The following is a 12,458-nucleotide window of genomic DNA, read 5'->3' as shown; positions in this document are numbered from 1 at the left end:
GAGCTAGTTTCTTCAGACATTTTCGAGTGAACCGTACCTGTTGCATATCAACTGATAGCGTGTCGGACAGAGCATGCCTCGACGCGGCACTTATGTGATGTTTGCCAACGCATTTCCAACATCTCACGCCATGAGAAGTAATCAGGCCCGTCGACTCCTTTCGATCGGCCGACTCGACCTTTGGCCTCCGCCTACCCACGCTGCAATTTTGCCTTCCTAGCATCCATTTCCAGCTGCTTGACCTCCACCTCGGATTTCTTCAGCTTGAGCTCGGCGACCTCCAGGTTCTCCCTCATGATCTTCACATATACTGGGTAGTCGTGGTTGTAGCGTGCGAGGAGTGTTCCATGATTCATCCTTCGGGGTGGACGTATTTGGTTGATGTTCGACAGAACTCGGGGTCGATGTTGGGGAGGGTATCGCGGATCGTGAAGCACATAAAGCACGTACATACAGGCTCGGGCATGATGCCAGTGGGCAATGAAGTGGCTTGGATCCGTTGACTCTGGAATTAGGGAGGTGCTGTGTGGTTGATGGATGGAAGGATGATCGACTTGGTGAAGGGCTGAGAAATACATAATGTAATTGCCCAAGCGGGCAGATATACAGGCTCAGGCTCAGGCTCAGGCTGTAGGTGTTTGTCAGTCGTAGATCGAGTGCTCCTTTCTCCCTACAAAGGAACAAACATGACAATCACCAGCTCCTTTGTGCTAGTCCTGGTCACAGTAGAATTTGAATGCTGAGACTCAGTGTTGAGACTCTATTTGTGGTCTCGCTCTCGCAGCTTCATGGGCAAACCGCCTTTGATGCCCATGTTGAGTGCCGCTAACGGCTCGTAGACCCGTTCATGGTCCGACAAGATGATATCAAATCGTTGCAGAATCGCAACAGCGATGGTGATGCCCTCGTAGGTAGCGAGAGACCGGCCGAGACAAGATCGTGGTCCGGCGTTCCAGGCGTGGTATTCTGGCGAGTAAGATGAGATTAGTAAGGGGACGAGATTGACAAGGGCTAGTTCAGGTGGTACGTGAGACCGTAGAATCGTGACTAGACGCTGGACTTACTGAAAGGCTGAACGTGATACTCTCACCATTCTCTTTGAGCCACCGATATGGATTGAAGACAGCCGCATCATCGCCCCAGATCTGTGGCATACGTGCCATCACGTAATTCTGGTAAGACACCACGTCGCCCTTCTTGACGTGTCGGGGTGGCATGTTCAGCTCGGGTACTGCAGGAAGGATGTCGTCTTCGGCGGCCTCTAGCTGTCCGGCAGGGGAGACGGTGTTGAGTCGGGTACACTCGTCCCACATTGCGTTAGTGAAGCGAAGTCTAGGTGCGTCTGTATAATTTAGGAAGCCGGTGAAGCCATGCTCCGCGACTTCAGTTCTGATCTTGTTCAGAGCATCCAGATGCTCGTTTGACTTGTGGAAGATTTCCATCATGAACCATGATGTATTGTAGGTCGTTGTGTCGCGACCAGCCGACAGAAATGAGTAGATCTGTCCACCAAGCCAGTATTTGTCGGTAGTCGATTCCATGAAAAGGTCCAGAAGATCCACTCCTTTGCTCGGATCAGACTTATAGCCATTTCTCTTGGCCTCGAGGCGCTTCTCGATCAGGAAATCAATCTTCTCGTAAAATAGTGACACTGCGTTGCTGGTGACCTTGTCTTCGCCCGAGAGCTTCTCGGTGATCCACCAGATAGGATCGCGCCGTCTTCGATCAAAAAGGAGCGTTGCTTCGTCGAAAGCAGCAACAAAAGCTGGCTTCGTTTCAAGGCATCTGGGATCTTCTGACAGAATTTCTCGACCAAGTGCATCTTCGTGAAAGGCAACGCGTAGGAACAGACAGAACATCAAGCGACCCATAATCTCCTGGAAGTCAAATTTATGGTCGTCTTTCGCCAGATTCGATAGCAGGCGCAGCAAGATATCTAGCCAGTAGTGGACAGCTGCTGTGATGTGTGTCTCAAAATTCCGCTTGCTGAATGCGTGGACTGCTGCTTTGCGCTGAGTCTGGTGTGAGATGCCATCCGCAACGAAAATTCCTCCTCGGTGGAGTGAGCCGAATGCATTCCGGGTGAACTTGCCACGTATATAGTTGTCTTTGTTTGTCTGCTCATCTGTGAGCACCAGTTCACACATGTGAGGAGGGCTCTGAGTCTTACCTTCTGGATGTGCTCGAGATATGTGGGATGATTGATGATATGCATTCGGAAGAAGGGAATAGTCATCTCATAGGCAGGACCGTGCCTTTTGAACAGAGCGTACCATGCCTCGCAGCTGGCAGCACCGTTCGTTTTGAGGTCATCAAGGTTACCTTTGAAGGGCTTGCCCTTCGGTCCCGCTATCCAGCTTGCGTTGCGGGACGACGACGTCCAGATACCTCTGTTGCGAGAGGTCCAGCAAACACCTGGAAGCGAATTGTTAGTATAGTCTATGGGGCTATCCTTGCCCGGAACGTCTCAACTCACAGCCAGCAGCAATCACGGCCAAGAGGACGATGCAATAAACCGCTGTCAAAGCCCATGGTCTCGGCTCGCTGTCGTGTATCTGCTCGAGTAAGATTGACATGTTGAAGGAGACTTGGACTGGCGGCGGGCGATACGGGAGTCTGAGTCGTGACGACGCTATATACTGTTCGTCTATGCCCGGTCCCAGACCTACCGTTCTGTCAGTTACGCTCGTTCAACGATTCGTTCTTGCTATGGCGCGCATATCGCACGAGAGTCCGCGTTCGGATGGGCCGTTCAGACCGTTGGAGGGCAAGAGCCCGGATAGTAGCGGTCCTTTTTTGATGCACGACGGGGCTTTCGTGGCCGCCCATCGGCCCAATTACCATGGGCTGCGCGTCTATTCCCAAGAAGTGCGAGGCGGCCGCCATCGCATAATTTGTTAGACTAGACCGACGGGATAAGGCCGAACCAATGCAGCGTCTGGACACTGTACGTACCTAGGTAGCTGCTTCAAGATGAGCGTGCCTATCGGTAGCTGACGCCACTGTTTCCCGCCGCGACCCTAAACCTCCCTATTGCGTCGCGCCTGTCTCCCATGTCGGAATACGTTTGCCATCATCTTTCACGCTGAACACGATCACGTAGGTGCGACGACATCCTGCAGTCCGGTCAGCTGGGTCTCCGAAGCTCATAATGATCAAAATTCTCTCTGTGATTACACTGCTGTCTGAAGTAAGGTCTTGCTGGGCATCTCGGGCCTTTCATGGAAGTATGATTTGGGCTGCTTTTTAGCTATCGAATATGTCCGCCGCTGTCAATGATGGCCAAGCAGAAAGCGACGTCTCACCGAGCTCGCAGTTGTTGGTCCAGAATCGCACATTCAAGAGGGTTTATCAGGCTTGTGAAGCTTGTCGGCTGAGGAAGCACAAATGTAGCCTCGACCCAGCAAACCCGCTGCCACCGTGTGAAGCTTGTAGGAGAGCTAGCGTACGTTGTGGTAGGCGTAAGCTGGCCGTCACCTGTAACATGCGCTTACACTCGCCTAGTGTTGCCACCGAAGAAGCGCAAAGGACGACCGCCTAAGCAGCCAGTCGACGGTAGACGATCTGGTGCCGCCCCAAAGAGGCCCGAGGACAATGTGCTCAGATATGCAGACCAGCCAGCCAGCCAGAATCTTGCCAATTTCCCGCTTAGGAACACGTCGGATGCTATACGTCTCTTGGACGAGGAGAGGCAGACGACAACTAAAGGCCGCCCCAGAGAGGAGGGCAACATCACTCCGCCCCAGCAGTTCTTCCTCATTCACGAAGGCTTCGTCGAAGAAGCGACGGTATTCAGGCTGTTCCGATTCTATATGGACTCCATTCATCCGATGATGCCTGTAATTCCTGCCGAAAGGCGACCGATGACTTCTGAGCGCATTCTTGCGATGGCTTCCCGCGAACCACATCTGACGGCCTCAATCCTGGTCGTGAGTAGCGGTCTTCTCGGAGAGACTACGCTTCATCACCACCTGTGGCAGAGAGTCGAGCGTCTTTATGCTCAAGTTGCCATCAGAGGAACAGACGCTGCACTGGATATGATTGAGGGCCTATTACTGCTGTCCGAGTACCCGCCAAACATGGGTAACAGTACTTTCGGTCTCAGATTGGAGGATCGAATGTCTTGGATGACGGTGGGTACCTGCGTCAGGCTAGGATATCTTCTGGGCCTCGAGCAATTGGTGATGATCCCTGACGACATTGACGAGAAGTCACTTGTCAATGATCATGCCAGAGGCAAGATAGTCTGGCTATATTGCTTCTTGCTGGATCGGCAGATCTCAATTCGTGTTGGAAAGCCTTTCTGGCACCGAAGTCCTGGCATGACGTTCCAGCACTTGCACTCAGATCCTGCGGACGATTTTCCTCAGATGCGTGAGATTGAAGGGCTTCAAGACAACTATGCTGCTTACCTGCAGTGTCAGCTGCATCTTACCCAGATTATCTCAAATGCGCACGACTTGCTGTACTCTAGCAAGAGTCACTCGTTCGCGATCGCCAAAGCGGAAGGCTACTACAAGCATGTAGATGACTTCTCCGTCACGCTCTCTGCTTTTCGCACGCGCTGGCAGAAGCGTCCGTGGCGTACATATCCCATCAATGAGTGTGTGTGGATTTCATTTCATCATTTGCGCTTGTACATCTATTCATTTGCCTTGCACGGTCATATGCACCGCGCCGAATCAGCTTCGAATACACGGCCTCTTGATTACTTTCCAACCGGGTTGTACGGGAGTGTCGATGCGCGCTACATCATCCAAGCAGTGGATGCCGCAAGCGATATCCTTCGCATAGCAATCGGGAGATTTGTTGGCAGTCAGTTGACGAACCTGCCGCTACGCTTCTTCCTGTTCTTCACTCACGCAGGTGTCTTCCTCCTCAAAGTCTTGATAGTGGTATGTCGCTCCTGCCATCTTGTTGGCGTGCAAAGCATTCTGAACATCTCATACTAATTACTGTACAGGTGCCTCTGCCGGGATCGCAGAAGCGGGCGATACTTCACCTCGTTCGTGGTCTCATTAGAAGTATGTCGATAGCTTCGACAGACCCACGCCATCCCGCGGCACGCAACGCCGCTGCCCTCGACAGGCTCCTAAGACGAATTCATCCGGATCAAAGCGACCTCCAGACACCTTTCGGCATCACCCGCGCGTCCTCGCCTCGCGTCCATGTCAGCGATGTCGCGTCGGAAGCAAACAATGACCCGCCTGCGCCATTCCTGGCAAACGATGCATTTCTGCCAACCGTCCTGGGCGAGTCACCATTCGTTGCAGAGCGGCCTCTTCAAGCATTGGCGGCTGATATCGATGCTCTGCTTGGCGTTGAGGCAGATGTTGCAGGTGTTTCGGCTCCATTGTTCCCAAGTCTGGTGCCTGATGGCAACAATCTCTTGCCGCCAGCTGACATGTTCGCATCGCTCTTCAATTACGACGATCTGGACTTTTGGGCAGCTTTCAACCATGCGCCAATGAACATGGCTTAAGCATGGGTCAACGGACAAGAATTCGCTCCCTCGTGCCCGCTCTACATGCAAGCACCAAATAGCGTCAATGCATCGCTGAGCCAGACATTATACCCCTGCCGTTTCGTCTGGCCCGGGCAAAACTGGTGGCGCATTGGGGTACAAGGAGCCAGTGCAGATCGGGGTTGGGCTTGGAGAAATGTGTACGGCGCCATCGTTACTGATTGGTGCGGCGGCCTATTTACAAAGAATTGCCCGCTCATACCCGCTGCTTGCACTGAAGCAATGCGCCGCGTTTTTGCTTTGGACAGGTTGGTGGTCGCGGCGGGCTGGATCACATTGCACGCTAAAGCGAGCGGGATGTCTTGCAGTTCCCCATGGGGAAGTACAAAGATTCGAGAGATCCGCCCTCAGGATCCAAGCCGCTGTCTCTCGTTCCTTTCCAAGCCAGATTGCCACCACATCGTACACCCCAGACCGTCACTGATCAGACATTATGGCACTCGACGACAAGATCAGACACCAGCATCACGACGATGAAGTCGGATTGCCACATAGTGTCAATCGTGACGAGTTAGTCACACCGGAATATGTCGAGGGCACTCCCGATGAGGCGAAGCTTGTTCGCAAGATCGACCTCAGACTGATGTAAGTCTGCAGCAGCAATGCCATCCCGTCTTCTGGTCAAGACAATACAGACCACAAGCTGACCAAGCATACAGGCCGACGCTCATTGTCATGTGTGAGTTGTCCAGTCCTGGGCTGCCGGACGACGGAGCCTGAGTACGATTGTTGGTGTTGGTCGAGGCATAAGTCTCGCGACCAACACAAGAACGCTGCGTTCAAACTTGCAGACCTGTCTTGCGGCATGTGATCTCTCATCGGAAGGTCGCTGATTGGACTCGCAGACATTTTCAATTATCTCGATCGTACGAACATTGGTAACGCGAAGGTCGGGGGAATGCAGACCGACCTTAAGCTGACCTCCTCCGACTACTCGCTCGTCCTCAGCATATTCTTCGTCGGTTACTTGATCTTCGAGCCACCTGCTGTCATGATACTGGCGCGGACGAGACCCAGCATATTCCTACCAGCGATCATGACTGCGTGGGGTGCCGTCTCGGTGGCCGTCAAGGGGATCGACAGCCTTGGAGGCATGCTTGCGTTCCGAGTCGTGCTTTCTTTGCTTGAAGCTGGCTTCTTTCCCGGGGTATGTGGATCCGTGTTGCTGATTGTGCTCACCACTCACGTGGCCAGGTGATGCTACTGCTCTCCTGCTGGTACAAGCCTAGCGAGCTATCAAAGCGTATCGCTATATTCTACTGCGGTACAATCCTTGCTGGCGCATTTGGCGGCCTTTTGGCTGGAGGTATCATAGATGGCATGGAAGGTACCTAGTCATTCTCATTCACGAAACGGCAAAAACGACCTCCTCGTTTGGTGAGACCCTTATGTATGCAGCACACTGACAAGTTCCAGGCGTCGGAGGAGTTAGAGGTTGGAAATGGCTCTTCATAATCGAGGGACTGGCCACTGTCATTGTGGGAGTCGTGGCGTTCTTCACGTTACCCGACTACCCGCAAAACACCAAATGGCTCTCCGAAGACGAACGACGCCTGGCATCTATGCGCCTGATCATCCGGGAGGACCTCGACGAGAAGATGCCCTACAAGAAAGCCATCCTCCTCTCCATTCGCGACCCCAAGCTGTGGCTCTTTATGCTAGCCCTGAACGTCATACTAGCCTCCGGCACAGTCTCCTACTTCTTTCCCACTCTGATGGGCGCTCTTGGTTACAAGGGCCGCATGGTCCAATTCATGACCGTACCCATCTACGCCGTCACACTGGTCATCAACCTGGCCATGGGCTTCTCCGCCGACTACACCCGCCAGAAAGCGTTCCATGTCATAGGCTGTGCCGGTCTCGCTGTGCTCTCCTTCATCATCTGCGCCGCAAGCACCAGTTTCCCGGTGCGCTACGCCTTCATCTGCTTCGCTTCGCCGGTGTGCAGTGCTGCGTACCGCTGCTCATCAGCTGGGAGGTCACCATGTTTCCTGGACGCGAGAGACGGGCGGTCAGCGTGCCTCTGATCAATGGCTTCGGAAACCTGGCGTCTGTGTATGGCTCTGTAAGTTCTACAACCCTTTCTTTTCGGCATTTGCCACTAGTTTGAGCGAGATTTTAACAAGTTTCGCAGTTCATCTGGCCCGCACAGGATGCACCTAGGTACATTGTGGCTTTGCCACGATGACTTGCTTCATGTTCATTGCTGGCGTTACAGCATTCGTTGTTAAGTGGATCTGGGATGACAAGGGCCTGGAGAGGATTGACTACGCAGCTCAGGAGCGTCAGGAGGAGGCGGAGCGGAGAAAGATCTAGGAGCGTCTCCCAGCGAGACTACGTGGTACCGGGAAGCCTTTAGCTTACCCATCCACTGCGATCTGGTTTCCAGCTGGACGCAAAGACGGAGGACGTTCGAGATTAGACCTGAAGTGCAAGGCAGATTGGATATATAAATGATCGTCGACGTGAAAGCCTCAAGACTCAGGCTAGCCCTCCAGCCCCAGTAGACACCTAGTTGGCAGCCCAACAGGCACGAACCAGATGACAAGCGAACCACCTATCATCCCACCACTCGCCAAAGCCACGGCTTGACGACATCCCACTTCGATATCACCATCGCGAATCCCACCACCAAAACCACCGCACCCTGCGCTCAACAACAGCGCGCAAGACCATCCAGCAGATAACGCCGTACATAAGTACAAGAAATAGAGCACTACAACATTTGAGAATGAAGGGGCTCTGCGGTTGGCGGCCTCGCCTGGAAGCGTAGGCATTTGCTGATGGTGGTCGGTTGTTGCGGCTGGGGTAGGGCCATGTAGTGTAGAGTAGGGGATCGGTCTCGACGGGAGCTTCTTCGTCGTGGTGTCGATGGTGATGGTGATGATGATGATGACGGGGTGGTGGATAATGGTGGTGTTGTTGATCAGCGTGGTGGTCGTGGTGATGTTGTTGGTGGCTGTGGTGGTTTTGAATCTCGCTAGTGTCTTGGTGATATTCACTGGAGTTGTCAATGTGGTTGGTGAAGTGCGTGGTGCTTGAATCGTGATGCGTATGAGTTGAGGCAGCGCTTGTGTCGTGTGACGCGTGGTCCGCCATTTAGTTCCTGGGTAGAATCGAGCACTACTAAGTACCTACTATCGAGCGTTAAGTCCACGCTTGGCTCTCTGGTATTTCCAGCGTGATCCTACCACCATGATACACAATAGGCGGCAACTATATATTGCGTAGCACATACGGTTTTATGATAAAAGCACATGAGGCAGAGGAACTGGGCGGTCGGTTGCTATGTTGGGGCCAAAACAGGCGCCTGTTCTCGGGGCCGGGCGCACACAAGGCGACCTCAAAAACGCCTCGCGCGAAAACCCGATCAGCTCGTTGAGATCATCGTGTGGTCACGATATGGAGAGCATGTAGGATCGGGACTCATCATGGCGGTGTGAACGTTCAGCTGAAAAGGTGCAAGGCGATAAGACGGGTGTTTCATGACCAACACCATTGAGTTGACAACAGACATAACCTGGAATCCTCTGCATTGCTTCATGATGCCTTCCTCAACAGTGATGGTGCAGAAGCCCCCCACACACGACTCGTCTCCGCCAATATGGATCATCCTCTGAGGGTAGAGCAGTTTGTCCTGAAGCCACAAAGATGACCACAATCGCCATCAGAAAAATGATCAGGAAGGCCACGCTCACCGAACGACACGCAGACTCTTCCGCCTCTTGCTCTTGTGGATGAGCTTGGTCGTAGCGGCGTCGCTGACTTTCGACGTCGCTGTCCGGCGATCGCGATCCACATCTGCGGTGTTGGCGTACAACCTGGAGACGGCAGCAGCAATGCGTAGGCGATAGATCGGCTTCGCTGGGGGCGACTGTGGTGGCCCGGCTCGTGTCGTCGGTTTCGATCAGATGCGAAAGCTCGTCGATGTCTTTGGTCGCTTGAGTTGACTCTGGCTTAATCTTCTGATTATCAGAGTCCATCTACCCGAAGGTTAGGTACTCGAAGGCATCGGAGAGGAGATTTCCGTGGTCTTCATCTCGGCGTGCTGGAGGATCTGCCAGGTAAGAGTCTGCCGTGAACTAGCAGCGGTGTCGACTCTTGTGTGCTTGCAGGTACCATAATCATGACTTCGCTTCTGTGCGTCAATCCCAGCCCCCACACTGACTCCTATCTGGGTGTAGGAGCCACTGCCGCAGCCAGGGTTCGGTGAGTCATCCCAATCACTGTCACTGCTGTCGCTCATGATTGATGCCAGAAGGAAACGGGTTTAGCAGTCTCAAATACCCTTTTGTGAGTTCTCGCGGGAGATTGGCAGGTCTCGTAGGAGGGCGAGAGATTCTGGCGGGCGTTTCTAGACCGCCACGTTGAAGGTCACGCAAGTTGAGGGACGGGTGCATGCCTCGTACGACCTGGGTAAGTGCGATCTAGAATTTGCCCGATCCGGACTCAACAGGTGCAACAACTTCGGCACGGCAAGTGCGCTGTCGAGCACCACGTACTCGAGAAGTAGCAGCCCAAATGACAGTGCTGAAGTATCGGTTGAGAAGCCGCAGAGCCGGCAGAGTTCACCTGGTAGCTCTGCCCTCGCCTGCCGGCCGCTGACCTGGGTTCTGGCATAGACAGCTTCACCATTATGGCGGCATGAGCAGCAGCCACTTTCATCCGGAGAGTGCTCGGACTTAGGAAGTGGCCGGTACTGACTCGAAAATTCCCCGTAAACCTACCAAGGCATTGTGTCGGAAGCAGATTGCAGTGTGCTCATCATCAAGTCAACGACAGCTTACCGCAGAGAATCGAATTGGCAGAGAGCGACGCGATCAAACGGCACGCGACATCCTTTTCCAACGCACGTCCCTCGCTAACGTCAAAGTTATGCTCCTGGGGTCATCAACGTACATCACAGCGCCACATCCTTCGACTGGACAGGAACATCCCAACGGCAGAGGTGTCAACGCGACCACGTTCCATGCTCTGACATTCGAGGCCAATAGCTCAGGGGCAAGAGCAGTACGTGGCACACGAGCACCTGCCGCTTCGGGCCTCATTCGAATGGTGCTCGACGGTAGACACGGCTGCCGTAGGTTGTACATGTAATCTTGGTGGCAGGTCTTAGAGGCATGCTGAAAGTGCGTGGTCGGCGAGAGGGTCTTTTCATGAACGCTCGTAACGCTCCGGCCGTGCAATGGCAAGCAGTCAGCGGTGTTGATGCACTTAATCAGTATTACAAGGATAACGCCATGATATAACTTTCTGCTCAACCTCTGTAAGAATGGGTAGTGAGTGCTGTGACAGCTGTTGACCGCGGCGTCCTCATAACGGAGGCTCGTTAGCGTGAAGCTTGACACCGCTGCAACAGGTAAGCACTTTAGCAGCGAGGTAGAAGTACAATTTTGCTCAGCTCTGGCAATCGGGTGTTCAACTGTCTCCCCAATAGACAGGATGATCACCATTGAAGCTTCCAGGCTCATGGAGCTGACCGTCATCACTGCCTTCGTCTGGATCCGGATCTGAACTTGGATCTGGCAACGGTGCATGTCCTGTCTCATCAGGCTCCGGTCCTTCTGTCGGAGTCGGCGGTGACTGCTGGCCCCATGGCGGCCCGTTATGGTCGTACCATGCTGGTGGCTGATATGGCTGCTCCGCTTGGCTGCCTGGTGGAACATCGTGGCCTGGGTAATTTGGAGGTCCGGGAGGATCTGCAGACTCATGGGGCGAGTGATCTTGAAGCGGCAGACCGTTGTAATCAGTGCCATGGTCCGTCGGAGTTGGGACGTTCGGTGACCAGCCGCGGTCTGCGGGACCGAAAGGAGGTGGTGTACCCGACTCCTCACCAACCGACGCATCTTGAGGTTTGTCGGGAGTGTTATCAGTCCATGACGGTAGGTGAGCTGGCCCGTCAGACTGTCCGATGGGGTCTGCTGGCGGATCTTGAGAGTCAGACCAATGGGGTCTGTCAGTCGGCGCAATTGGACTCGCATAGGAGATGGCAGGCTTCGGATCGTTGCCATGCCCAGGAGGATACTGGACAGGGTTCCGAGAGAAGACTTTCATGTCAGCCGTACAGTCTAGGTACCGAAAAGCAATAGCGTAAACTCACCTTTGGGTTTCAGGCCTACGCCGTCGCAGCGGAATTGAGGATGCTGGGACGCTATTGCAAAGATGTTGCCATCTCCGCTAACACAGAATCGGGCATGTCCTTGGCCGAAGCTGAATTCATTTCCGGTGAGATCTATGTTGCCCCATTTGTCCTTGCCGAAGAGAGTTCCGCGCCTGTTCGGCTTTCGCGAAGCTCGACTACAGCATATCCATTTGTCCTGTCGAGGTTGACATACTTGTGGTCGCTTCTGAGCTGTCCGTCTTTGAGGTAGAACCAGGCCGCGTCCTGTGTTTTGTTGACAACCACAGCGTCAGCACCCTCCCAGGCCCAATATCGCTTCCCAGCTTGGTATCGCCGAGTGGTACGCACGAGCTGTATTTGGAACCGAGTTGAATCAGAGAAGATCTTTGTAGAGATTGTCGGGCTTGTGGCTGGACGATTGACGCTGATCCTTGAGTGTGGCAATGGGACATATGTGGGTGTTGTGCTGTGTTGCTCGCTCGCAGATACTGTAGCGACTGTAACAATGACCAAGAGCAAGGAGAAGAGCCTTCCTGTCAGAGACACCATGGTGGTTGCTATGTGTTGGAATGCGAAAGAGTGGACGAACCATATGGTTCAGCGCTGGGCAGACGTTGAAACGAATGGATGCAAGCCTCAGGCGTCGCCATGTCGAGCACACAACAACCAAAGGGCTTCTTTATATCGAGTGCAGTAGGCCATCATTCCGCTTCGGAATCAAAGCCATCATGTGAATATCGTGAAGGCCCGCTGCCTAAATCGCGCATCCGAAAGTTATGAGCGCAAGTCGTAAATTGGGAGATTGCTGCAGCA

At 53.6% G+C, this 12,458-nt stretch overlaps 4 protein-coding genes across 4 annotated transcripts; 2 read left to right on the top strand and 2 right to left on the bottom strand.

The window, feature by feature from the left end:
- Positions 1-760: 760 nt before the first annotated feature.
- On the bottom strand, positions 761-2,576 carry AB675_4475 (Cytochrome 94B3; the record flags this gene model as incomplete). The annotated part of the gene is made up of 4 exons (XM_018144617.1): positions 761-966; positions 1,091-2,117; positions 2,171-2,415; positions 2,477-2,576. The coding sequence occupies 4 exons, from the start codon at positions 2,574-2,576 to the stop codon at positions 761-763; spliced, it is 1,578 nt and encodes a 525-aa protein (XP_017998920.1).
- Positions 2,577-3,259: 683 nt separating this feature from the next.
- On the top strand, positions 3,260-5,482 carry AB675_4474 (uncharacterized protein; the record flags this gene model as incomplete). Its single annotated transcript, XM_018144616.1, has 3 exons — positions 3,260-3,389; positions 3,505-4,895; positions 4,964-5,482. The coding sequence occupies 3 exons, from the start codon at positions 3,260-3,262 to the stop codon at positions 5,480-5,482; spliced, it is 2,040 nt and encodes a 679-aa protein (XP_017999035.1).
- Positions 5,483-5,957: 475 nt separating this feature from the next.
- AB675_4473 (putative transporter) lies at positions 5,958-7,840 on the top strand (the record flags this gene model as incomplete). The annotated part of the gene is made up of 7 exons (XM_018144615.1): positions 5,958-6,109; positions 6,184-6,203; positions 6,370-6,671; positions 6,719-6,851; positions 6,941-7,464; positions 7,503-7,589; positions 7,688-7,840. 7 exons carry the CDS (start codon positions 5,958-5,960, stop codon positions 7,838-7,840), a joined length of 1,371 nt encoding a protein of 456 aa, XP_017999143.1.
- Positions 7,841-8,010: 170 nt separating this feature from the next.
- On the bottom strand, positions 8,011-12,194 carry AB675_4472 (uncharacterized protein; the record flags this gene model as incomplete). The annotated part of the gene is made up of 4 exons (XM_018144614.1): positions 8,011-8,525; positions 11,005-11,571; positions 11,625-11,797; positions 11,860-12,194. 4 exons carry the CDS (start codon positions 12,192-12,194, stop codon positions 8,011-8,013), a joined length of 1,590 nt encoding a protein of 529 aa, XP_017998965.1.
- Positions 12,195-12,458: the final 264 nt, after the last annotated feature.

The sequence above is a fragment of the Cyphellophora attinorum genome, assembly GCF_001299255.1.
Source record: "Cyphellophora attinorum strain CBS 131958 chromosome Unknown Contig16, whole genome shotgun sequence".
Taxonomy (NCBI): Eukaryota; Fungi; Ascomycota; class Eurotiomycetes; order Chaetothyriales; family Cyphellophoraceae; genus Cyphellophora; species Cyphellophora attinorum.
This window is presented reverse-complemented; position numbering and strand designations above follow the sequence as displayed.